The sequence below is a fragment of the Nestor notabilis genome, unplaced genomic scaffold, assembly GCF_000696875.1.
Source record: "Nestor notabilis isolate BGI_N333 unplaced genomic scaffold, ASM69687v1 scaffold2746, whole genome shotgun sequence".
In the NCBI taxonomy this organism is placed as follows: Eukaryota; Metazoa; Chordata; class Aves; order Psittaciformes; family Psittacidae; genus Nestor; species Nestor notabilis.
The window spans coordinates 135,657-162,901 of NW_009932219.1; the positions used below are offsets into that span (position 1 = coordinate 135,657).

Here is a 27,245-nt window from a genome sequence, read left to right on the forward strand (position 1 = left end):
ACACAGTTAATACCATAGCAGAAACCTACATAATTCCTCAAGTCCATGCCCACAGCTGAGTAATTTGGGGGGTTCCCCACAGCAGAAAATAGTTGCAATTTTAAGGACCTGTCTCAAGTTCAAACTATAGCAAAAGGAGTTCAGAGGAAATCACTGAAATTAACAGTGGCAGATCCGTGCAATCAGGTGTTGGTCGGCCTCAGGTATGAATAGAAATTTAGTTGGGAATTGCTTGCACACTAGCATCACTGTAAGTGATAAACTGTGATTTAAATTAGCCCTGGTGCCGAAGGAATGAAAAGTGGGTTGCTTCTGTGCTTAAGGTATCTCCAAGATGATCCAGTGGAATTATAGACAAGTCTGATGTTTTATGCTGCAGATTTCTTGAGTTATCAGAAGTTGGTAGACAAACATACAATACATGTTTCAGAGAAGAGCTGATGTGAGCAGAGAAAATTTGTGTCTTGCACACATAATACAGTTTTTTGAAGAGACCGGGTGCATAAAAGGGAGCCAGGCACTCTAGAATAAGAAGAAATTTTCTCTTCTGATTGAATAACTGATTATAGATAGGAAAGAAAAGATACAAATAACTGGGCAGTTTTTGCAGTGAAGGGGGATTACCAATTACTGCCTTCAGAACCTGTGCAGTTCAATATGCTCATGAAAGAGCTGGAAAGGGGAGACAGACGTCAGTGATGTGCCAAAATCTGCTGATGGTATGGAGTTATTCCAGGTAAGCAAAAGTAGACATGACTACAAAAAGTTGCAGAAGAATCTGACAATATCAAATGCCTGGGCAATAAGATAGCTGCTGAAATTCCATGTCGATAAAAGTCAAGTGCAGACACAATGATAGGGTTTAAATTAGCCCGCGAAAGAGGTTCTGGCATCATTGCAGATGGTTCTTTGAAAATGTCTGCTCAGTGCTCAGCAGAGGTCAGAAAGGCAAGTGGAATGCTAAGAATTGCTGGGAAAGAGATGGAGAATAAAAGAGAAAATGTAAGTACACCACTGAATAAATCCATGGAGATCTTGAATAGAGTGCAATTCCAGTCACCCCATCTCAATGCAGAAGTAAAATAGAAGTAGAAAAGATGCAGAAAAGGGCGAGAGGGCTGACCTGAGTTGTGAAGCAGGGAGTCTAAGCCTGTGAAGCTTGCTGAAGAAATGAATGAGCAGGATTAAAGCAGAGGTGTAAAGTCAAGATGGCTATGGAGTGAATAAGGCATTTTTTTTTGCAGCAGAGGACATAATGACATGGTCAGGCAAGAAGTTTAAAGCAAATAACAGGAAAAAAACTTTCACAGGCTATAACAAATTAGGAAACTCATCAAACACGATGTATTTTACATGCTGAAAGTAGAGGGTTCTTGAAATAGTAGTAGTACTGAGGTTCTCAGTGCTGGCTTCAACATGTTCCAGCTCTAGCACCTATCCCAACGTACGAAGCTGGTCATGTCCCCTCTACACCTGGATGAGATTTGGGTTCTGGTTTGGTTTGGCCTCTCACCAGTAGAACCTTCCAGGTGTTTCGGGCTGGATGATGGTCAGTTAAAGGATCATTGTGATCTTCTAGTATGATCTCTCTTATGACAAAAGCCACACAAGTCCCTTGAATGAATTAATGAATTATTTCTCTCAAATGCAGTGCAATATTGGGGGGGAAAAGGTCCAATAGTGCCTAAAAAATGTCCTGCACTGAATAAAAGGTCCCAAGAGTTAATTACACTCTCTCCTGTTTGGTTCTTCCTATTTGGGTATGCAAAGGTTGCAGTAGCCTTTTTGGCTGCAGCATGGTAACGAGAGGTCACATTGGATGGCTTGGGAATTTTGAGACAGTAAGGACTAAAAAGTCTGCTAGAGAGGATTATCATCAAATTATATCTTTCTCAGTGGCAGGAAATCAATCAAGAATAGGCTGATTTACACCTGCCGGAGCCAGCACATCATGAACTTCATCATCTTTCCCAGTGATGTTTTTATCTTTGCATCGACGCAGTCAGTGCGAGAAAAATATTTTCCCATTTAAAATCAAAACATTCAAGGTAGTGTTTGGCAGAGTGTCGGAGCCTGGGGTTCCCGCTGCTTCTGACAACAGTGCTGGTATCTTTTGCTGATGACCAAAGTGCAATATAATGAGTTGTCTTGGGCTTCTGCTTTATTCAGCGTGCAGTCTTTTAATAGACTGTTAGTAATTCTGAGAGGGATAAATGATGTTTATGCCCTCTTGTGGTATGTTATTGAACAGAATGGATTTTCCAACTGACAAAATTAGGCCAGTGATGGAAAGTCCCAGGTAAAAATCTGTAACAAATACTGTTTTGCACAGTAGAAAAATACCTATCCCTCCAGCAGGATCCTCATGACTCAGTTAAGGTGGGGGGAAGCCAATTTTACATACATTTACAGCCGCAAGTACATGAGTAATGCCCATGATGACAGAGTTTGTGCCATCTTTCTGGAGTGAAGATAATTTTAAAAGTGCTTTTCTTTGCTAGGAAGTTTAGAAAGTAAGAGAAATGCTGCTTTCTAAAAGCAGTTGTGTTGACACTTTGTGTTAGTTGTTGCCAATGAGTTGTGATATATACACATACATATATTCACATTTTTTATCTTCTTTGCTCACACATCCGATGGGTAAATAATCTGATTACCTTGGGAAAAAGCCTGTCCCAAAGATAAAATACATTGTTTGGTAATTTTACATGGGGAAATAAGTCCAGATTCCTGTGAAATTTGGCTTGTTACGCTGTTGTGTTCACATACAGTGAATTAACTAGTCATCATCTTCCTAACCTGAGATGAGAATTTAGGGGGTCTCCAGACAGGTCAGTCACGAATTTTCTGCCAATCTCATTACTCCATTCCTGACTGAAAACTGAATGCAGCAAAATGTTACCTACAGGCAGTGAAATTACCAGAATAAATTAGACTAATGCTCTACAAAGTCCATCAGCTAGTGTCAGACTCTGACCAGTACTTAGCTGTGCTAAGGTAGGACCTAGCAAACTCTGTTGTAGGAAATTTGAAGACTTTTTGGTCCCAAATAATCACCTATTATTTAAGTGTTAGATAATCCTTTGAGGAAGCATTGTTTCTGTTACATGTCATCTTTCTTTCTGGCCAGACACCAAAAAGTAGAAGACTATTGTAAAGATGAAGGGAATGATTTCCTTTCCACACCCATGATGATGCAGAAACTGCAACAGTGGGTTTAAATGACAGTAGTGGACTTAATTGGGCTGGGCTTCAGGAGAAACTCTCTACAGGATAGTAAATATTGGAATGGACTCCTCAAGGACACAGGAGGATCTTCATCTCCAAAGATCTTTCAGAAACAGTTAAATAAATAGTTACTGCGAGTAAGGCAGATACCAGTTGTATCATGGTGAAAGAAGTTGGACTTGATGTCTTACAGTAGATCTACCAGCTCCACTTTTGTGATTCTGTGTTATGATTTCTTTTTATTGGATTTATTTATTAGTATGATGAGAAAACACATATTTATCTGGTAATCATAAAGCTGATCCTTTGTTCTTCCTGTTGGTCTTGCTGTCGAGTCTGGCTGATAGCCAGGCAATTCTGTCTATATCCAGTGCTTTACAAGTATACTTTTCAACAGTAATCTGACATCAGTTACAGTGTTTATTGGGTTATTGTGGACTTCAGTGAGCACAAGTTATGTCCCCAGTGAGATGAGAATTGGCTTCAAAATGTTGGTGCTTACCAGTTTCCGTAGAAAAGGACAATTCAATAGGAAAAACTTCATGGCAATTCATGTTAAAACGAAATTCCCTCTGTCAGAAATTTTTCAGGAGTTTCAAATTCAGTTAGGGAATATCAGAAAGAAATTAGAGTCTAAAATCCTCACCCAATCTTTTCAAAGTGATTATTGCTGGAGGTCCACATATTAGCAAATCTTCCAGAAATGAGCCATTATTTGCTTTAAAAATACCTGTCTGGTCATGATGGAACTGTTCTTTTTGAAGAATGGGTTAGTAGAAACTCCATGAAAAGAGCCCAGATGCTCTTATTTCTCAGTGACATCAGTGAGGCCAAAATTTCACCCGGAGATTCTTCTGGCATAAGTATATTTGGGGCGGATAGCACATTTCAAAGCTAAGGCACCTGCCAGGTGAAGTTCTTGGACATTGCAAAGCCACTGGCTAGGGCTGATCAAAGTGTGCTCTGCTGCTTTTCATATTTGTTTTCCACTTTTGTTGATGGCACCACATCCCTGCCTGGCGTGGTTCATAAAGAGGAGAGAACAAATGTGTGGCCATAGCAAATTAAACAAATGAGCCATTAAAGCAGGACGGTGCTCTACCTTTTCTCACCAATGCCTGCTTTGGTGCCCTCAATGTCTCCTAGCAGAATAACATGAGAGCAAGGATAAAGGGCTTTCAGAGATGTGCTGCAAATGTGGTCCAAGTGCTGAGAGGTATCTGTGGCTCCTGCTGAGAGAAAACCTAACATCGTTCATCAGCAGGGGAGACAGCAAACCACTAATGGCTTTCCATCATGTTTCTTGACAGGTATTGACAGGGGGCGGTTTTGGTTCCATCACAACAGAAATCCGGGAGGCTCCAGAGTTTTATTACGCCGAAGATTACCATCAGCAGTACCTCAGCAAGAACCCTGGTGGATACTGTGGCCTCGGGGGAACAGGGCTTTCCTGCCCGACTGGGATCAAGAAATAGCCTGTGCTTACTCTACTGCCTCCGTTTTGCTTTAGGGAGTCTGAAAAGACCAGCAACTCTGATAGATAGAGCACGCCTGCATCATTAGTGCATAAAGATTTGGGAACCTGTTGAGGTGGCTTTCTGTAATCTGAGCAGTTTCTCATTCACCAACATTAAAAGCCAAAGCAGAGGCAGAAATTGAGCTTGTTGGCAAATGCAGCTTCTTGCTTTGTGCAGCTCATGGGATTTCCTTGCAATGTTGTAATCTGGAATGAAACTTCTAAAAGTTTGGCTCAAAATGCTGTTAAAAGGATGAATTGGGATGTGGTGGCACCTGCTAAATGTTTTGCTTAGCTAATGCCTTCAGGTATGTTTATTTTCTTGGGTTAATAAATTTGCTCATGTTATGAGAGCTTTGACATGGAGACATGGCTGGGCTCATCTTAACTATCACAACTGTGTAATTTGATGTCTTTGACAATGGTGTATTTATAAGAGCAGTGATTCTCTCACAATTAAATTTTCACAACAATATGTAATATCACCCATAGTGCCTATTTTCTGAAATAATTTAGTAAGAAAAAGTAAAAATTGGAATGCAGTTCCAAAAATCGTATAAACACAAAAATAAATCTTTTTTTTGTTTGTTTTCTGCACTACAATAAATTACAAAAAAAGAAAATAAAAATGTTGTCTGTGATCTTTCCATGACTCTGAGTATATATCTGGGTAGACCTAAAAGTATCAAATATTATAAAAGGCTGCAGCCTGCTAGTCAAACACCAGGGCTTTTAAATCTCTGTAACTGTGCATGACAGTTCAGAGAAGTAGAATTGGTATTGGCCACACTGTAACATAATTATTCCTGTGATTAATTGTTTGTACTTCAGTAGCTTGCAGAGCCCCCACCAAGACCAGAGCTCATTATGGCAATTGCTGTGCAAACATAATGTCAGGCAGTCTCTGCTCCAGTGCATGGATAGTCAAAATAGCAGGACAGCCAGAAAGAGGGAAAATAAATTATCGTTTTATTCATGGGATTCCCAGAGTGGAGACTAAAAGCTACAGCCAAAGGATGTAGGGAATACAGGAGTTAATCTGTATTGATATGGGATCCAGTGGGTTATATGTATCCCATGGCAGGGGAGTTGAATCTAGGTGATCTTTAAGGTCCCTTGCAACCCAAACCATTCTATGGTTCTATGATGTACATGCTATGGAGTATCCTAGGACAAATAGCTTCAGTAGGAAGGATGCGGATGGGTTTGTCCTACCCATCCAATATGCTGCAGTGACAGATGTGGGCTTGAGCTTCTCACGTGTTTTCTGTTCTGGAGACAAAGTTTAAAGAACATATGTGTCCTCTTGCAGATGTGCTTTCTTCAGGGAAAGCCTATAAGAGCCTGCCTTGGTATGTCAGTTCTGGGCAGCAAAGCACATAAAGCCATTTCTGAGGACTAGAGGTGGGGACCCAGAGACATAAATCCTTTCTTCTTTTTTCGTTAGCTCTCCATGACACTCCTCTCCACATCTTGGTTTGATGTTTTGTGCTCACCAGCTCGTGTTTTAGGCTCAGAAAGGCCCAAACCATCTCCCTGAACATCTCCTGCAACTATGCAGCAGATCAGCTCTTGTTCCAAGCTTGGAGCAATTGAAAACGTGCATCAGATAATCAGTCTTCAGGCATGTAAATTCACTGCTGAAGTCCTGCGTGCTCTATCAAAAAACAAGCAGTAAGTCCGTGCCGGAGAAATTAGCTCCCCATCCTCCCTTGCTCCTCAGCTGATGCTGAGTTCATTCCAGTCTCAAAAGACAGAGAAAACCTGTCCTTTTAGTAGATCTATAGCTGGAGCAAGCTTGAGAGGAGCTACAGCTGGCAGGATTGCCATGTTAGACTCTTTCTGGAGATACCCCAAAATGGGCCCTCATCACACTCAGGATTTCCAGTTGCTGTGGTAACTGATTGCCTGTCCTTAACCTGTTGTGACACTGAAGTGTACTAGGACTCACTGTCAAGGAAACCAGTACTTCTGTCTCATTTCCTAGGCATGAGGTGACATGAAAGAAAAGAAAGGAGGAACATAAAGTCTTCCTTTCACCCTCTGCATTTTTAACCTCTGCATAATTCAGACTTCAGTGGGATAACTCCTGATTTGCTCCAATGTACAGGCAAAACATTTCATATTCTGAATAATTTGGGTGATCATAAAATGTATCTTGGTTCCCTTCTGTCCTTTCCCCTCCCTCCCCTCCTGCTTGACACTATAGTTACTGTTTTGAAACAAGCTGGGAAGTCTTTAGAGAAAGCATCATTCTGTCCTTAATATGGCCGGGCTCAAGTCTGAGCCTGGCTGAGGGTTTGGTTTTTTCATTTGCCTTCATGGATATAGTGTGTTGGTTTAGAAATCCACATAGATGGGCCCATTGTTGCTGAAATAGGCCACACCAGAATATTATGCCACCGCAGAATCAATCATGGAGTTACTGTAGGGTAGAGATTTTGCCTTGATCCCTTGGAGTTGCTGCTGAAGGTACAGCAATCCTATCAGCGATACTATGAGTAAAGTTGAAATGCTTAATGATTCAACCTCATGGATTAGTTTTTTTAAGCTGGATTTGGTTTTGTAAGCCATCCTTGCCTCCAGGGAAGAAGGGAGTGACTGCCATAACATCTTTGATACACTTTTGACTTAGCACTGTTTGAAATTTACCCTACCACGGAGCTGTATCTTTCTTCTGAGAACATAGACGTGGTCTAAATGAAGAAGGGAAAATTAATTCAGATTTTCGTAGGCTTCAGCACTTCTCAGAGTCGAAGGTGAAAGCTGATGCAGGACCAGCATCTAAGGTCTTCAGAGAGAAGAACATGGTTCAAGGTCCGAAAGCTACTACAAGCACCCAACTCATGAAGTCCACTATCATGATACTGTGTGAAAGTCAGTCCAGGATACAGACAGGAATTTCACTGCTGCTCTATGCCTATCATACCTAAAGCAAATCCCAAGTCTCTTGGAAATCACTAAGCTTTCCCTCACCACCTGAGGAAGGACAGTATCCAACAGTGGTGTCAACAGCCACAAACGGATTGTGTGATGTCACATCCTGGTTGCCCCAGCAGAGAGGTGTGTTGCTTCTGCTGAGAACATGGAATGGAGAAGATGTCCATTGGTGCAGAAGCATCACTGCTCTGATTGCTGTCGAGTGCTGGTCCAAGACTGGGATCGCAATGCTGCTCTTTACCCTCCTTTGTCTAACTTTTCTGATCAGCAGCGTCAGTGCAGGTTTTTCTGAAATCTTTATGTTCAGAAATGACGAGGAGAGCAGAACTGCTAGTTGTCCTACAGGATATACACATATTGCTGTATCAGACAGGCCTGGGCTTATTCCTTATACTTGATGGCATACATGTGTGGCTTTTACTACAGCCTGATGCTGAACTTCTCCACTCATACTCCCTAAACAAGAATTTTATCCAGCCTGCCAATGGGAAACCATCTGTGGCCATGCTAGTCCCAAAGTGCCTGGGCATAGCTTGGCAGAATGCAGGTTTGGGGAGGCTACAGTGATGCCAAGGCTTTGGATAAACTAGCATGGACAATTACAGGCTAATGCTATAGCTGATGTTCTGTTCTCTAGTTTTGTAGCACAGGCAGTGGCACTGCTGTACATGAGCAATATGTCTCATTTTGTACCCAGAATGTGGCCTCCGACCATCTTACGAGTCCTTTCAGGGGACTGGCAAGAGGTTCACGACAGGGAGATACGCCACGGCTGGGGAGTTCCCGTGGCACGTGAGCATCCAGAGCAACGGGAGACATGTCTGTGGAGGCACCATCATCAGCGCATTGTGGATTTTAACTGCGGCTCATTGCTTTGGAGAAGAGATGTGAGTACTCAAGGGAAGTGAAGACAGCCCAGGCACAACAGGTTGATAACGTTCCTCCTTGTGGGAGTAGGATATGAATGTCCTTGGGGTTAAGTGCAAGATACATGTGACTGAGCCAGAAAGAGAGTCCTGAAAACAGGAATTGCCTCCTTTGGGCAAAACAGGCTCATTTTTAATCAAAGGTAGAGGTACAACAGAAACATGCATAAATCTGCATAACCAGGAGATGCAGAAGGGAATATTCTGAAGGATGGTCTAAGCAGCCTTGTATAAATGCCTCTGATGCTGTTCTGATGGCCCCAAGCATTTTCTATTCTTAGGTTGCCCAGAGAAGCTGTGGCTGCCCCATCCCCGGCAGTGTTCAAGGCCAGGCTGGATGGGGCTTGGAGCAGCCTGGTTTCATGGAAGGTGTCCCTGCCTGTGGCAGGGGGTTGGAACTGATTGATCTTTAAGGTCCCTTCCAACCCAAACCAGCCTGTGATTCTATGATTCTGTATGCCTACACATGTTGTGGTACCTTATAAAAAGACATGTATTCCATTCCAGCTTATTCTAACCCCCAAATTACCTTTGCTATCATATAGCAAACACCTTTACATTATGAAAAGTCTTTTAAAGCAGTAGTTGCTGGATAAATCAACCCCATGCACTGCCCAGGGTCAGAGTCCAGCCCTCTGTAAGCCCCCTCCAAAATCTGGCAGGTCTGAGAGCAGAGACTACTCAATCTGGAGCCACCAACCCAGGGCACCAGAAACCCAGAAGATTTGGCCCAAGGAAGTGGGTTCATTAGAAAGTGGGTTATTTATAACTTGGTTGCACCTCTCTTCACAGCTTTGGGAAGAAGTGAAGGCAGATTTCTGCAATATTTATAGCTAACCTGCCTCTGCAATTTGCTGAGCACCATCCTACCCTGCTCAGGAGACACCAACCTTTGTAACACAAAGCCTATATGTTTGCTTATGTCTACACTGCTTCTTTTTTCTTCATAAGGCCACCAGACCTCACTGTTTTAGTGGGGGGAACTGACCTCAGTGTCCCGCTGGAAGAACATAAGCCAGACAGCTTGATCCTCCATGAAAAATTTGACAGAATGACCATGCAGAATGATATTGCTCTGATCCTGCTCAGCTCTCCCATTGAGTTTAGCAATGCGAAAATACCTGTCTGCTTGCCCTACATGCATGACATCAATACGTGGCAACACTGCTGGATTGCGGGGTGGGGAACCACAAGTGCAGGTGAGATGCTGTCAGGAGATCTATTTGCTAATCATGTATCCGTTTAAAGTAGATGTTCTTTCCCAGGAAGGAACTCTCACGCTAACTTCCACTCCCTACCTCCCTGGTAAACACATCCAGACCCTTGCAGCCTCTGCACATCCACCAGTTCTCTGTTCAGTGCAAGAATCAGTCATGAACTGATCCCCAGAGCAAAGTCCCTGGTACCCTGAGCATGTATATTCAAGCTGAAACCTTAGAGCCATCTTTGCTCTGCAGAAACACAAACTTCCTTTGGATACAAGCTCCACCCTGGTGGGCAAGTTAGGCTGGCTCTACAGTGGTCTGGAATGAGGGAAATGAGGGTCTAGGGTTGTCTGGCTTAATGCCTTCCTGAACCATATTGATTCAATGGTACTGGCCACCCGTCCTCTTCACTCATTCAGAAGAGCAGATTGCTGATGCTAATCGTTTAAGCATTAAAGAAAGTAGCTCCAGCACTGATTGTAACCCAAAATGTCCATCCTGAACAAATGTCACTAAATGCCTAATGAGCGATTTCATTATTGGAAAGAGTTAATCAGGACAGAGTGGGCAGAGTGGTGCCTAGAGGCTTTGACAGTCCTTAGGATGTACTATGTGAGTGTCCTATTTAATCCTTGCTATTTTGCTCAAAAGGGTTACTGCCTCCTCTCTGAAACTTTGCATTTTCCTTCTTAGGCTTCATTTGCCTCGCATGACTGTAATACATAGCACAACACAGTGTTATAGTTGTGAAACTCTCCCATTTCACCAAGGTAACATGCTCTTAGAAACAGAAAAGCAGGGGGCTGCTGCAGAGTCACTCTGCAGCTTGGCAGGATTCCTCTTTAGCTAGGCTCTTTGCAAAACGCATGCCATGGCTCTAGAGATCAGTCTCATGCTGCTGTGTGGGCACAGTCAACGTGGCTCCTGTTATCCAAATTGCACCCTGTATGAGGTCAATACACTCAGCCCTGGCACACACCCCTTCTCTTTGGGAGATATTTCAGAAGAAACCAGCAGAAGCTAGGTTTGGTGAGAGGGATGTGTGATGGTGTGATATGGGCCATACCAAAAAGTATGAGGCATTTTTCCTCAGCAGAGGAAAATGGGTCATTTCTGGTCTCTACCAGCCTTTTGTAGGTGGACATCTCTCAGCTGGTACCTCAGGCAGCACTAGCCTGACTCCCCTTCAGCTGCAGTCAGTCAGACCTCAACAAGTGGAGCCACCTCCTTCGAGATGCCTACATCAAAGCACTTTAATCTGTGGGCACTTCCATGGACTGGCCCATTTTAGCTGGGAAAGAGACCTGACAAATTTCTGTCTATTAGATCTCTTACCTTTGAGTCCCACCTTCCCGAAGGTGCTGAGAGGATTTAGCTCAGTGAAGAAGGAGTGAATTTCTGAAATTCTGTAGGTCTCCCCAGCAGCAACATCCTCCAAAAGTCAATTTGATCCTTCAGGTTCAGGTTCACTTTAAAGAGGAACAAGGGTGAAATGAGTGGCTTTTCCACTCATTTTCCTGCGTATTTTCAGTCTTTTTTGTCACTTGGTGGTGCCTGCTGTGATTTCTGTTTTCCCATCTCAAGGGAAGAATAAAGCAGTTATTTCCATTGTGTACTGCCATCCTGAGAACCACTTTGTGGAAGGTGCAGCTGGTCCCCTGGGTGAGGCACAGCCGCCCAGGAGAACATGGGAATAACAAGATCATCTCTTCTGGGTAAATCTCAGTGGACTTACCTCCACAGGCCTTACACAGGACTCCATGAAGAGCCCCTCAAACTGAGTTCTCTGGAAATGGAGTGGGAAACCCAAGGCGAGCAGTGCAGCCCATCTCAGGCCATCACCAAGATGTGCAGGATAAGCCATCCTTTTTGGGGTCCTCTAGCTGTACCACGTCCCCGAGTTCATCTACAAAAATAAGTGATTTTTTAAATCACATTTAGCAAGCCTCCACTCCCCAGGATTTCAGCTTTACCCATTAACACCTACCCTCATTCTACCTACCTACCTACCTTCTAATCGGATGTCAACAGCACAAACTTATCTCTGCTAACATTTGGACAGCCTCTGTAAGCCCCCATGACCCCAAGACCATACAGTTGAGCCCTGAGACCCTCTTGCCATGAGATGCTTTACAAATTCAGCTGAAGGCAGTCCCAAGGACCAGTCTCTGGCTGTGGTTTCACACTTACTAGTCTGTGCTGCTCTGCAGGTTTTGTTAATTGTTCTCTTTTCACTTCCTTGTTAGCGATTTTGAGGCCAACATCCCACATGATGCAGAAAGCACCAATGAAGCTCATCAGCAGGGAGCAGTGCTTGAAAAGTATCCCACAGCTAGCAGAGAACATGCTGTGTGCTGAGATGGAGAAAAGAAGAAGAGGTGCCTGGCAGTCACAGGTAAAGTAAACGGGCTTATGGATGGGCTGCCTAGGCAGGGCACAGAGACACTGGAGGAGAAGAGCCTTTGGTTCAGGATTGAACATTGATCCTTCCCATGGCTTCCTGGGATTGCTAAAGGTTCTCTGCAGGAGGGCAGAGCAGGATGACCAGGGGACAAGGAACTTCCTGTGAAGCTATATTGACCCACAATATTAGTGGATCGCTGTCCTGATGTCAAACAAAGTCTGAAAGCCAAAAAATGCCTTTTCTTTCATAGCATTCAACCTCCAGTGGTAAGGACTGGTCTCTCCTGCAGCCTCTGCTTCAGGACTGAGGTCTCCATTGTTCACTTTGCAAGGGGTTTTCTTAGACATCTGCATGTGTTTGCAGGGGGATAGATGAGCAGATGCATCTATGCACAGCATTGTCCTGTAGTAATCATTTGTTGAGGGAACTAAAACAACATGCAGGACAGAGAGATATCCTCTGCCCTTTAGGCAAAGACAGCAGGTACAGGGACTGTGGACTGCAAAGCCATTGCAAGCTGGGCTTGTAGCTGGGCAGCAGAGGGGAAGTTTCCTTTGCAAAACCATTTTTTGATTAGCCAGAGAGCATCTGCCTCTGAAACCATTCATCCAGTGACTTTCACCTCCATTAAATTCAGTCAAAAATTTTAAAAAGAAAACTGCCACAGGATAACATTAACATGATTAAAGAATGCACTTCCCAGCCCAGCCTTAAGTTCTGAGGCTGAATTATGCCGGTGAAACAGCAAGAGCACTTGTACCCAGCAAAATGAATCTCCTGTATTCAGAAGTCTGATGAGGGTGCTATTTTAATCTACAATAATGTTAGAATTGTTTGATAAATGAACTAGAAACGTGAGCTTTCCAAGCAGTGGAAGTACACAATGATTGCATGTGTGATAATGCTCATAACCCAGCTACTGCCCACTTTTAGTAGAAGTTTGACAAGGCAGAAACGTCTTGTAACCTGAGATAATAAGAGCAAGACAAAGTCACACCCCAGGCTAGAAGTGGAACTCTTGAGGGAAGAAACAGGTGACTTCATCAGAATTCACTAATTTGCTGGAGGGGAAACATTTTGCTCATGGATGGTTTTCTGGGAAGTACTGATTGAAGTCAGGTAGGGCACACTGCAGCCTTGCTAGGCTGGTTCAGAAATCTGGTGGCTCATCCATAGTAGGCTGCTTGGTCATGACACTTGGTCAGGGAACAAGCCCTGGAGATGCCGAGCTTGCTATTGTAGATGTGGTCACAGGAAACCTGGAAGCCATGCACTGTGTAGGACATGAAGTAGATAAAAGTCTTACGTTAACCTTACCTGAGCTTTACTGAGAATCAGGATACTTTTGTTCATGTCCAGAGCCAGGCTAAGATGGGCATCTAGACCCAAGGTGATAAGTCCACATGATCCTTATCTGGATCCAAATGATTACCATTCTAGGTCTTTGCACTGTATGCCATTCATATGCTGGATTTGCAACAAGCTGTTCTATATGAGTAACTAAAGCCACACAGATATCTTCACCCAGGAATCCTTTAGAAGGTTCATCCTACTGACCACTGCCTTAATACCCCCATGTAGCAACAGGACATGCATAGGAAAGCTCAGACATTTTAGTAACTGTCATAATGCTAGTACCAGAGAAAACTAATTTGTGGGTCACTGATGATATTCGTACATTAACTCAAGGAGATTGAATAGTAGAGCTTCGAAGTATTTCTACTTAAAAAAAAAAAAAAAAAATCCATTCACTTAAAAAGAAAAATCTATGGCATACCAATTCCCTAACAGTTCTGCAGACAAATACGTAGATTGACTGTGAATTAACACTAACAGGATCTGTAATTGACTTATAGTTCTGTTTAGTCATAAACATTAGCATTAATGGATGTTCATGGGGTACAAGTGCTAAAGAAGAGACACTAGAGATGGCCTACGTATTATTTTTCACATGCTACATTTCTTCCATGACCCTATGAACTACAATTGATGTCTAATTCCTTGCTTTCTTAAGCATCTTTTGTTAGGCTCTGATGCAATGGTAACTGGAACAATAATTAGAGTATAAGGGATTCAAAGCAAATGCCTCCTTCAGTGTCTTGCCTATCCAGAGAAAATTCAGTAAATGGCCCAATTATATTTCAGAGAGTTCCTGCAAAAGAGGTCTGTGGGGGTAGCTCTGTGATGTGGTGATTAGGACAGTGTGTTCAGCTGGAAGTCACAGTTCACATACAGTTCAGGTCAGCAGCAGATGAAGGGGGGCCCACTCCCTTGCCCGACTTTCAGGGAAAGAAATCATTGTGTGGCCACAAACAAGCAGTGGGATGGTTCCACTCTGCTTCACCATGCCCTACGCTGTCCCCCAGTGTAGGGCTGATCTGTGAGATGGGCTGAAGGTATCTATCCTCTTCCACCGATTGTAGCAGGAAGTGATCTTGGCCATCTCTGATTAATGTCTGAAATGAATCTAGGATGCAACTAGAGCTATGGGTTTTGGTTTCTTTAGTTCCATATAAAGGCAGGAAAGGACCTCTCCACCTGTAGCATGTCCTGCCCACATATACTGTCAGCAGTTTGGAAAGGGCAAATACCTTGTACAGCACTTGGGATGCTCAAGTCTCTCACCCCACATAGCTATAGCAATAGCAGTAGTTGTACAACCCTGGCCACATACAAATATAATTTCTATAGCCATCTGCATCTACCAAATCTCTTCCCATCACTGAGGAAAAAAGAGGAAACCAAGCCAAAAGCCACTTCTAAGTCATAGAGACTGTTTAAATTAGATAAATCCCTGTACAAGTGCTTGTTGCTCCCTGTTAACTAAAAGCAAGACCAAGGCGTTAAGCCTGCAGAAAAACACACGATTCCAAGGCAGGAGAGTTGCCTACATCTAAGTCTCCAGTGTGATTTTAGATATCCCAGGATATCCTCCCGGCATCCCACTGCCCACCTCAAACCATGCCCCAGTGCCAATAACATGACTGCAATTGGGGCTTAACACTTGCTCTGGAAGCACCAGAGAGAGATGATCAGTCTGGAGCTGAACTCATCCCTTGCACTGTCAGTTCATATGTGCATAAGAGTGCTACACCAGTGCAGAAGTGATGAAAGCTCTTGCGTCTTTTTACTGGTGCCAACATGGCTCCAAAACTGCAAAGAAAGACTTGTTAAATAGTTTTTTTGTTCTGAGAAAAAGTGTGCAAATGAAAACTGAGTCCGTATAGGTAAATTATCACAGACGCAAGGAAAACTTTACAAAGCAGGGAAGCATGGTCAATCCCACAGGCTTTCCAAAATACCTGAACAGAGGTGGCTAGAGGATAGTCTGATTACAATCTGTAGGGATGGAGATTATCTGTATGAGGTCTGAAGTTTGTTTGTCAAAGGTCTCCTGGGGACCAGGAGTCAAAACTAACCACATTTCAGTTCAAAGTTATTAGTAGTGATGCAAAATTACTTCATGTTTGTATCTTACCTTAATGTTGAAGAGAATGAGCTACTCTCCACCTTTCTGGTAGATTCTCCATATCTGAACTATAGTTCTAACATGATGAGGTGTGGGTTTGTTTTTTTTCTCCCTAAGAGACAGATTGCTTTAGGTAGGAAGGTTTCTTGGGAAGCCCCAGAGCAAAGCAGTAGACATGTTTCTGCATTTACAGTCTCTTAAATTTGCTTCTGAAAGGTGCTTTGATGTGCACCTCATAAGAATCAGAGCACTTTTGCTGTGTCCCATGGGTTTATAGGGCTTTCATCATTTTATCATTTTATGATATCGGCAGACAAGTGAACACATTCAAGCTGTGGTGGCTGAATTCTGTAATCTGTCAAAAACCTTCCTGTTGCAAGGATCTGGAAAGTTGATGATGTCCCATGTCTCTTCTGCTTTCTTCCTCTGGGTTTTTTTGGTCCCTCAAACTGAAGCTGTTCTTTTTGCAGCAAGAGGGTCCAGCATTGCTTTGTGTGCCTGGTGGGTGAAGCTGTGGGGAGCAGAACATCTCTGGATCCAGCTGAACACAAAAATCCACTGTGCGCTTGCCCTCAGATTGGGGGAATGGGTGTGATGACTCAGAGGAGCCACTTCTCATTCAGTGAGTCAACACAGCTTTAAGGGAAAGTCATGACTCACAGGCAGATTTAAATTCTTTGAAGAAGTCGACAAGCATGTGGCAGAGGGTGATCCAGCTGATGTAATGTGCTGAGATTTCCAAAACTCTTTTAGCGAGACTTCTCACCAAAGGCTTATGGAGAAAGTCATCTGTCATGAAGCAGAAGTGCTTTAGTTTGAAAGGGAGGCAACACAGAGGAAGGATTTGACAAGAAATAGGGCTTACAGGGGGAGTTGTATTGGCATCCATGCAAGGAATTGTGATGTGCAAGGAGGGTCAATGCTGAGATGACCAAGTCGACCAACATCACGGCAATGTTCAGGGTGGCCACAATTAAAACTGACTATGCAGAGGTGCAGCAGGATCTCATCATTGAGAGTGACTGGAGCTTTAAACAGCAGATGCAGTTCACTGTTGATAAAGGAAAAATAATGAATATAGGGAGAAGCAACTCCAGCAGTACACATGCAATGATAGGCTCTAATTTAGATATTACCTTGTAAGATCTTGGAGTAACTGTGGATAGTCCTTCAAAAACATCAGCATGAGGCTCTGTGAAGGTCAAAAAGGCAATGAGAGCATTACAATTTATTAGGAAAGCAAATGCATGTTATGCTGGGACACTAATCTTGGGAGCCTATGTCTTATGTACTGTGATTTCCATCCACCCTGTCAGAGAAAGAAGTAGTTTTAGAAGAGGAGAAGAGTAGAGTAGGAAGGATGAACAGGGACATGGAATGGCTTCTGGTGGAAAGGAGAATAACAGAGCAGGACTCCAAGGCTTTTAAAAGACATGTTCTGGTGTCCTCAACATAAAAAGGACATGGAGCTGTTGGAGCAAGTCCAGAGGAGGCCACGAGGATGATAAGAGGACTGGAGCACCTCCCGTATGAAGACACGCTGAGAAAGTTGGGGCTGTTCAGCCTGGAAAAGAGAAGGCTGCGTGGAGACCTCATAGCAGCCTTCCAGTATCTGAAGGGGGCCTACAAGGGTGCTGGGGAGGGACTCTTCATTAGGGACTGTAGTGGTAGGACAAGGGGTAATGGGTTTAAACTTAAACAGGGGAACTTTAGGTTAGATATAAGGAAGAAGTTCTTCACACTGAGGGTGGTGAGGCACTGGAATAGGTTGCCCAAGGATGTTGTGAATGCTCCAACCCTGGAGGCATTTAAGGCCAGGCTGGACAGAGCCTTGGGCGACATGTTTTAGTCTGTGGTGTCCCTGTTCATGGCAGGGGGTTGGAACTAGATGATCTTAAGGTCCTTTCCAACCCTAACTATTCTATGATTCTATGATTCTATGTCTGATGGGGATGTGACACAGATTTCTAAAGTCATGAGCAGCAAGGAGAAGACAGTCAAAAGCTGTCCTCTTGTTCCTGCTATTGAAAACACATGAAGGAGGGAGTGTCAGTTGGTTGTATCAGCCAGTAGATTTAAAACAAAGAGAAGGAAGTGTATTTTCATCCAACAGATAATTAAACTATGGAAGTCACTGACCAGGATGTTATGGGTATTTATCCTAAGGGATAAATGGATTCCAAAAGCAATTGGATAACTTCCTGGATGGAGATATCTCTAAGACTATTAACTGTGATGTAAATACAACTCTGTAAATACTTGCCCTGTTTCTCATTCTCCTTCTCTGAGCACTTGCTACAGATGACTGTCAGAGACAGGAGTCTGGGCCACATGGGTTTTGGGCCAGATGCATTATAACTGCCTGTAAGTCTGTGCCACTAATGGACTCTGCTGACATCAGTGTGGATGGAGTTGGGCAGTCTTGTTCTCCCATTTTCCAGCAAGGGGATGGAGGGACAAGAGTAGATGAAAATCACTGAGATCACAAGGGGGTCCCATGAAAGGAGTCCAAGTGCTTCGTGTTACCTGATTCACTTTTGATACCTGCACACTAAAAATAGCCATAGCCTCCTTCCTCGTGCCTTTCTCTAAAGATTGTTCATGGCGAAATAACTGAAAAAATCATGTTTGCAAAAGCCTTTACTTCCTGCAGCCAGGACAGCTCTAATGGCGAGTGTTGTTATTCACATGCTGATTCTCTCCAATTTACACAGAGCTTACCAACATGAAAATGAAACCAGCAATGAGTGCAAGGATTGTGTATCCACCTAATGAGTATCAGATGGGTTGTTCTCCCTCTCCCAGAGCTTCTCCCACCTGAGATTTATGTGGCTGAATGTGTTTGTTCTGATCAATTACCATGTTGCAGACATGGATACAAATAAAAAAAGGAAAGACATTACACTCTTGATCCAAAGCCCACTAAATTCAGCAGAAATGCTCCTGATGTTCACAAAAAGGTTTTGGCCACATTGAAAAGGATGAAACTTTTTATCAGCTTCAACGAACAAAGCACCTAAGCACCTTGTTAGTGACAGATTTTATATAGCTCTGAACTGTTTACCGGTGAATATATCATTGCCCTCACCTCTCCTAATGGGAGGATTAACATGCAGTTGTGGAATGCATGAATTCAGCACCAGATTCAGTTCGATGTGGTTTCTTTTCACTCTTTTTCTAGTTGACAAGAATCATGAAACAGAAGCAAAGGTGCTATTTTTAGGATTTTTTTTCTGTCCAGAAACTTGGACTGAGACTGAAGATCAGAAGCAGGTGTCTGGTTGTGTGTTGTTGACCAGAAGTATTTCACCACTAGGATGCAGGAGGCTGAAAGAAGCGCTTAATAAGTTCTTCAATCTTCAGTTGTTAATCTGAGAATTCATTAAATTAGTGCTACTGGAAACATCATCACAGAGCTTAGATAATTGCACCAGCACTCAAAACTCGCTCCACCCACCACCTCTCCTACACAAGGATGGAAAAACCTTGGACCAAGTATGCTTAAGTTGGATACAGGGATATTGAGAAATGTCCAAGAACTGAGTTTATTTTCTCTATCTTTAGCCCTATAAAACCCAGGCTACTGATTCATCTGGGCTTCTGCCATAATTCTGTGAGTGAGATTATCACATGGAGAGTGTGATTTAGCCCACTTTGTGATAAAATCATTGAGTTAAATAGCTGAAGAGAAATGTCATGTTAGAAGTTGCACCCATTGAAGCAGAACAGCTCAGCCCGTGTGGAAAGGGGTTTGAAGCAGGATTTGGGTCTCAGGTTTGTGGATTAGAGAAATGGATTTGCAGCTGCTGCCCGGGTTTTTGCAGCATTGCCTATTTCTCTCTGCCCGGGTTTTAAATCTCTGCACAGTGGACATTCCACCAAGCCCTGCATACAGCTATCCCTTTCCCCACTCACTGGGCAGAGAACAAAATAATCATGGGTAAAAAGGCAAACAGGGAAAAGCAGATCTGATTTGAAAGCAAAACTGCATTATGTATAGTTTAAATAGGGATTCCTGTCTCTGTCATTGCCTCGTGCAAATCTCATCCTTCTTCTGCTGTGTTTTTTCCAGTTATGAAAAAAGATAAGACTTTTTCCCCCCAAGGATAGTCACAAGATATCAGGGATTAACTGGTATTTAAGCACCCTGGGAGAAAGATACTTTGCAAGTGTGAACAGCCTCCAAATTGGACACTGAAACCAAACTTCCCTGATGGTGTGCGGGGGCTCTACCAGTGCTAAAAGTCTCCTACACTGGGAAAAGCTGGCATGACGCATCCCGGCATATCACCAATGAGGGATTGTCAGCCGTTACTGCGTCACTGGCTTGCGAACGGCTCCCACTCTCTCAACTTCATTTATTATCTTAGTGTAGGAGGCTTGAAGCGCCTTCCTTTTGCTACCAGGATAATGCGTTTGGCCTGTTCCTGCCCTGAGGGGATTAGCAGTAAAATTCCCAGTAATTTAATTGTATGTACAGCCTAGGAGATGTTCATTCATTCAAACAGGATGCCATCACCAAGGACACTGATAACACATGGGTCCAAGGTCACTGCAAGGTCACCTGTGTGATTTGTACAAATTCTTGGCTGAAACAGTGTTGGGAAATGTCTTGAGATCCTGAGTCTGAGGAAGGTCCAGCACCACTGGCTGAGACGCAGACACGTAGCTACAATAACACAACCTCAGTGCAAACAACATGGAATTTACAGTTGGACTCTGTGATCTTAAAGGTCTTTTCAAACCTAAATGATCCTGTGATTCTATGATTCTGTGAATGCTGAAGCAACATTTGCTCTGTATTTTTCTTAATTTTTGCCTCCTGCATGCATGTTGAGCCATATTCATATATATGAATGACCTGGGCCTTCCATCTAGTGAACTGAATAGGAAGTCAGCCATAAACTTTAGCAGGTGCTGATGTGTTGCACAGGGGACTACAGCCAATTCCGTGTTCATTAATTAACGTGTGTTAGCTCAGGGGAGCTGCTGGTGGAAGGGGGTTCATACATTAATGACAAAGACATTTCTCAAAGTAGTGTGAAGAGGGAAGACTAATATTTCCCAGCAAAGAGGAAAGCTGGCTGTTTCAGGAAATAGGGTTGCATTAAATTTATGTGCTACATGCAGTGGCAAACCCATCATGAAAGGAAACTTATTTAGAGCAGGGACTGCACAGCACTTAAGAAGTATGTAACTGTGGGAAAAGGGCTGCATTTGGCTGGGTGGGTTTTGTGCTGGTTTCTCTTCTGCTACTGGTTGTGTTCAGAGACAGCACACAGAGGTCATATAGGCAACTAGATGTGCTCTTGGTGTTCAGGCTACAGCACCCAAGAGGAGGACATTCTGGCTGCAACGTTCATTTGAAAGCTTGAACACACTGCGTGAGTGACGGTTGCTCTTGCAGTAGTAGGCAGGCTTTCAGTAAAATTACTGTGGTTGCCAGAAGGATTTGTCAGGATTAGTGTTCATCTCTTGTCCAATTTCTGGATGCTAGCCCACAGGATTAACGGTGGCAGGTACCCAACACCTACATGATCCAGTTTTGCAGAGAAGTCACGGACTGAATGAGCAGTCACAGCAATGTCCCTTTTCACTCCTGGATGTTGTCTCTTAGTGACAGGATTCAGGTATCATGCTGGAGCCATGGGAGCATGTGGAAGAATCTGAGAAGGGCAGGGCATTGCGCTGAGTCAGAGCTTGTGACTGATCTCCTCCTATTACCTTCTGTATCTGTTTGTTCTGCAGAGACATCAGGTCTGAGCTGTAAAATTTTGAGTCCAAAATTTCCTTGTCCCTGAAATCCTCATTAACTTGGGATAGAGTCTGGTTTTCCCCATCAGCCTGGGGGATTCAGCTGCTATGAGAGATGTGAGGTTATACCTTGCTCTAACATCCTCCTTATGCTGTAGGTGGACAGCGGGGGACCTCTGGTTTGCAGCTACTGGAATACCATGAAGTGGTTTCAGGTTGGCATCGTCAGCTGGGAACAAGATTATGCAGAAAAGCCAGCCCATGAGGTCTTATTGTCTGTTTACAGCTACCGTCGCTGGATAGAGACTGAGACAGCCATAAGGGGGAAACCTTTCTTCATTGAAGGCATGGATAACCATGCTAATAGTTGGCTGTTTTCTTCCAAGGCTCAGTCACAGCTGGTATTCCTTGAGCATTGTCTCCTTTTATTTATCCCTTTAATAGCAATTAGATTACTCTAGAGAAATTTTATTCAAAACATAATAAAAGTCAGAACTACTGTCTTAGCCTTCTTTTGCCCATATAGTCGTGTCTCAGGTTAACCTGCTCCATCACGTGGATACGGACAACCAAAAGAGATGCAACCATGAGGCAGAAAAGTAAGGCAGAGGCCAATGAAGATCAAGACTCAAACAAGAGAGGCCATAATCCTCTGAAAAACATGTATTTTCCACACTGGTAGGTCATATCAGGCCCAGGTTTTTGCTAAGTTCAGATGAAAAGTCGAATTGTGGCATCTGAAGGAGCTGCTCCCCTTGGAAAGCTCAAACCCTAAGAAAGGTCTTAGCTTTCTCAGTTGCTTATTACCTGTTGGTAGTATAGCTCTGGTTTAACGTATCTTAATGCTAATTATTAGCTGGACTAATGTATCTTCTATCTTACAGGTAGCCCAAGCTAAGAGCATCTTCAGAGACCACAGTAGCTTCTTAGATGGCATGTCAAGCTGCTGGGACTTGACTACATGTCAAATTCAGTGTCTCCTTAAGATAGAAAAAGTGCAAGAAATCTTCTGGCCAGTGTTGGAAGGTGTAGCATCATAACTAATCAGTCCTATTTACCTGGATTGCGAATGCTGGGTTTTGGTAGTTAAAGGCAACAAAGAAAAAAATTGTCTGGCTGAAGAGAACTGTTTCTGAGATATCCACAAAATACAGTCTACAGAAACCCCTCTACTTTGTAATCAGTCAAAATTAATCCCTTGCAAGTAAATGGTAAATCAAAAGGAAAGAGTTTTGTTGGTTTTTTTTTTTAAATAATTATTCTGTTAGAAGCCTTTTACATAGTTGCTAAGAGGTCCACATTCAGCCTGAGCTGGAATTGAGCTGGTCCTTCATTCAATGCATGGTTCTTCATTGCTTCGCCAGCAGCAAAGTGCATTACAAAATGTGTTCTGGTCTTCACAAGGCATTTGCTTTTCTTGGAAGTGATGGTGAAGGAGGCAAGCAAGAAGGTCGTCTTCATGTCCCACCTTTGAAGCAGCATAAAAGCACCTGTAATTTGCAGCAATGATAAAACTCAGTGAATGTGCAATGGGACAGAACCTCACAAATTAGTTTTAATTACCTTGATATTTTCTGGCTACTGGTGTAGAAGCCTTGTAAATGAGAATTAATTCATCTACCTTAAGCTAATGCAAACCCATCTTGGCATAAAAGTCAGACTTTATTTTCTGTGTTATCTGAGCAGAAAATAATGCTTAATTATTATTAGTTCAGAGTAATGCTTATGAAAATTGCTCCACATTAATTTCACATGGCTGACTGGCTAATGGATGCATAAGGGTCTTGTAACCCTTTGCAAAAAGACTAATAAAAGCTAAAAACAAGGGGAATATATTACTTTAGCAGCTATTAGTAGTAGACAGTGTCTGCTGGCATTAATACCTATATTTATTTTCCTTTCTATTAATAATATATCAACAGATTCTAGAAGCTGTGGCAGGGGCTGGACATCAGGAAATATTTCGTAATGCTGCAATCTATTCAGCTTCAGAATTGTTTCCCCCAAAGGAAATGAGATGTCCTCCTGCTTGAATTATTTTAATGTGGGGATTGTATAAAGCACTTTCATCTGCAGCACATGGCATGGAAAAAGCCTGCGCTTACAGGGAAATGCAAGAGGACCCAGTAGATATTTTCCATCTGTAGCATTTGCAAACTGATAATGGTCTATGTTAAACGAAGGTGATGCTACTTAGTGGGTATAGCAAGGCACCACTGCTATGGGTTTTGACTTGTCCTGCTGCTCATTTACTCAGCGGCTTTAGGAAAAGAAAGTTTGTGCTTCATGCCTCAGTTTCCATACGTGTAAACTGAGATAATTGAGGTGCCCAACCCTGGCAGTGTTCAAGGCCAGGCTGGACGATGCTTGGAGCAACCTGCTCTAGTGGAAGGTGTCCCCGCCCATGGCAGGGGGTTGGAGCTGGATGAGCTTTACGGTGCCTTCCAACCCAAACCATTCTGTGATTCTTTTCCGTAATTCTATAATGAAAGTGGTTGTCTTTGCTATATGGAAGCATCAGTTATGCAAATTAAGACCAGCTATATCGCTGTAAAGTAATAAATAGGAAAGAGGATTTTTTCCTCCTTATTTAAAACATCGTAAAATTTATGAAAGTGAATTCATCTTTGCTACTACATGCACTGTTCAGTAATTAGGGGAAGAAATAAAATGTTTGCTTAATATTTCTATGCTGTAAGTAGGTCTGATGTTGGTGCTGTATTTTGTTTCAAAGGTATTTGTGTTTTGAGAGAGCACATCACTTTTGATTATGGATTTGACAGGAATCAGAATGCAATGTATCAACTTTTCATTAACATTTAAATGTGAACCATTAATTTCTTAAGTTTTGCCACTTTGATGTACTACATTTCTTATATTATTGTAGTCCATATTTGTGGGGTTAGATTATCTAAGTGAACAGTTTCCAAACTGAACAACTTCAATTTTTTTGCTTCATGCTATAGTTTGGGATGTTCACATTTTGTCTTCATCTGCAGCTCATTTCTTATTGCTCCTTCGTCTTTACAGGTACCACTTCCTCATGTCCAGTCAGCCCAATGGAGGGCATCAAGCAGTCTGGGCAAAAGAAACATGTCTCTTTGAATACACTTTGCTCAATGAGCAAAGTTGGTCAACGTAAAGACTGCTGCATGGAGCAAAGTGATGCAAAGCAGTGCGCCAAAATACAGATTTTGTTCTCAGCACTACACCTTTAGCTGCAAATACCAGAAGAGAAGCAGGATATGGAAAAGCTTAGAGACCTAGGGAAACATCCATAAGACAATCCATGGAAAAAGCATAGGAGGATATGGGTACTCAAGGGAACAGAAGAGAGGTAGTCAGGCCTTGCTTGTACATTTTGCGAAGAACAAAAGCACCTCCCATGAGCACTGAAGAGAGCAAAATAATTTTGACTTAGTTCTGCAGAAATTAAGGTCTGTATGTATACATATATACGCATTTGTGTTTCCCTGCCTGCCCCATCACAGCTGGCCATTTGCACACAAGCATGAGTAGAGACATGGAAGGTTTGAAGATGATGGTGTTTGTTCAAGTGTGGCAGTGAGAGCTGGTTGCAGTTGAGAAGTGGGGAGGGCTCTAAGTAAATAGGACAGTTGTGTGGCTTCACCTCAGAAAAGGAGGGTTGGCACCAGTCCAAGGTCACAGGTATCTGCCATTGCAGAAATCCAACCTTTATTCCAGGTGATGACCCCAGACCTCTCCCCCAGCTCTTCCGTGGTAGATGTCTCATGGGTCTGAAGACAAAGCAGTTCCCAGTACTATTCTTTTAAAGGAATTGAGATTTCCCATTTTCTCTTTTTCCAGCCTGTACTTCCACGTGGGGGTAAGACACAATTAAAAGAATAGGCTTGTCTTCTCCTGATCCTCTCTGTCCCTTTAAGGAGAAAGCAGAGGGCACACATGGCTGTGACCATGACTGCTGTCATCCATTTGTCATTTCATATGCACATGGAGTGTTCTGATTTTGTGTATGTGTCTTTAGATGTCTGACTTCAATGCAAGATGTCAATGGGCTTATTTCTCTCTCATATTTTTGTGTGCCTGCCAGATGAAGAGTGAAGAATCACCTGTGGATAGGGTAAAAATCATTGGTCAACTCTTTAATTGTGTCTTTTGTTGATAGCAAAGTAGATTAGAGCTGGAAACTGAAGGCTGCAGAGGATCAGCACCTGTTGCCACATTTCTGAGTGACTTCCCAAGTGGCATTATGGACAAACCATTTTTCATGATAGGGACTCAGTTTTTCCTTCTGTAAAAATGAGAATAATTAAAAGCCAGGGACCTCTCTTGGGATGCACCAATTGTGATAGTGATTAATCACTGTTGTTAACTAAAGTGAAGATACTACTGGCAGTGTTAATCTGTTTGATTTGTGCTGAACACTTCTGGTGTTAGGCTGAAGACATGTTTTACGTAGGCGGATTGTGATCTGGAGAAGATACTGGCTTTGGGGTGAATACAGGATGGAGGCTGTCAGCCGTTGACATGCCTAACCAAGCTGCTGACATGCCCTAAATGCACTCCAGCAATACAGCCATGCCTTTCCTAGCCATTTAGAAACCCTTAGGTGTGATGGATCTGTGATGAAGTGAGAAGTGCCCATCCTTTCCATAGTGGCTGTGCTTGCTGACCTTGAAGAAACACCCATTCTTCTTGGAGGATTTTACTCAGTTGCCATTTTGACTCTTTGCTAGTGAAATCACTCTGGTTTTAGCTTCTCTGGCAGTCCTGTGCAGTCCACACTGCTGATCATGGATGGCTTCTCTAAGACATGCTTGAACCACCCACATACTTAAAAAGCATCAGCTTGGCCGCCTCTTTATTATTCTGACATTGTGTGCACTACTCCTGGTGGTTATTAGGGCTTGCAAAATGAACTAGCTGACTGCAACTGAGCTTATAACATCCTGCAGCATCACAAAACATCCTCTTAGTGGGTATTTCCAAGTGTCTGTGTTCAATGTACCTGCCACCCAAGTCCTTTTCTGAGAGGTGTCTTGGGTTTGCTAACATTTCTTGTATTCATAACTGGTTGCTTTCTCCTTATCTCATGGTTACTCACTGCTTCAAGGGCTCTTTAATATGCAAGTCACTTTGTTCCCACAGCCCAGACCACTAAATGATCTCCTCTGCTGGGAAGAGTGGGTTTCAAGACACCCCTGAAAAGTAAAAGTTCCTCTTCCTCTAGGCATTTGAATTTATATGTCTTCACACTAACTCTGCAGACATTAATCACAACATAAGCAACACCAGAACTAACTCGTGTGCCTTCACATTAGGGAAATGGTGGTGGGAAGGATGATAGGCGCTAAAGGCAGGCATAAGAGTATAAATTCAGCTCTGCAGTAACCCTGTGAGATCCTAGAGGAGCTCCGTAGGTTTGTTTAGGAAGAGTAACTCTTGAAGATTGAAATGATCAGTTATGATCAAGCTGGAATTTCTTTGGAGATCTGTTGGGAGAAGAAAGCTTTGTTCTTGGTCCTCTTTCCTTTGATCACAATGGGAGATAATTTGAATATACTTGTGCCTTGGACATACATGGGAAGGAATTTTCTTACCACCAATGTGAAAAGCATTGCTTCAGTATAGAATGCATAGGATTTTGGGTATAAGATGGGAAAGTGAGTGTTTCCATGAAAGAGGGTCATCTCAAGCAAAGATTTTGGAAGCAACCTTGGTCTGAACAGAGTCATGGGAAAGGGCCAAGGGAACAATAGGAAGCAATCTATTAACTAGGAGCTCGAGTTTACAAACAACCCCTAAAGCACAGTGTACTGAG

At 43.0% G+C, this 27,245-nt stretch overlaps 2 protein-coding genes across 2 annotated transcripts in view; both read left to right on the forward strand.

Moving 5' to 3' along the window:
• Positions 1-4,703, forward strand: part of MSRA (methionine sulfoxide reductase A) — a gene marked incomplete at its 5' end in the record, with an annotated part of 111,171 nt that extends 106,468 nt beyond the window's left edge. Inside the window, one exon of the mRNA XM_010016253.1 lies at positions 4,539-4,703. Coding sequence (XP_010014555.1) covers positions 4,539-4,703 — 165 coding nt within the window. The remainder of the gene's footprint in view (positions 1-4,538) is intronic.
• A 2,848-nt stretch (positions 4,704-7,551) lies between these two features.
• On the forward strand, positions 7,552-21,903 carry PRSS55 (protease, serine, 55). Its single transcript, XM_010016254.1, has 6 exons — positions 7,552-7,621; positions 8,382-8,571; positions 9,562-9,809; positions 12,062-12,193; positions 21,026-21,045; positions 21,601-21,903. The coding sequence occupies exons 1-6, from the start codon at positions 7,552-7,554 to the stop codon at positions 21,901-21,903; spliced, it is 963 nt and encodes a 320-aa protein (XP_010014556.1).
• The last annotated feature ends 5,342 nt before the right edge of the window (positions 21,904-27,245 follow it).

Coding starts and splice junctions, on each gene's coding strand:
- PRSS55 (XM_010016254.1), top strand. CDS start 7,552: ATGGTTCAAGGTCCGAAAGCTACTACAAGCACCCAACTCATGAAGTCC. Junction 8,572..9,561: donor CATTGCTTTGGAGAAGAGAT/GTGAGTACTCAA, acceptor TTTCTTCATAAG/GCCACCAGACCTCACTGTTT. Junction 12,194..21,025: donor GATGGAGAAAAGAAGAAGAG/GTGCCTGGCAGT, acceptor AGCACCCAAGAG/GAGGACATTCTGGCTGCAAC.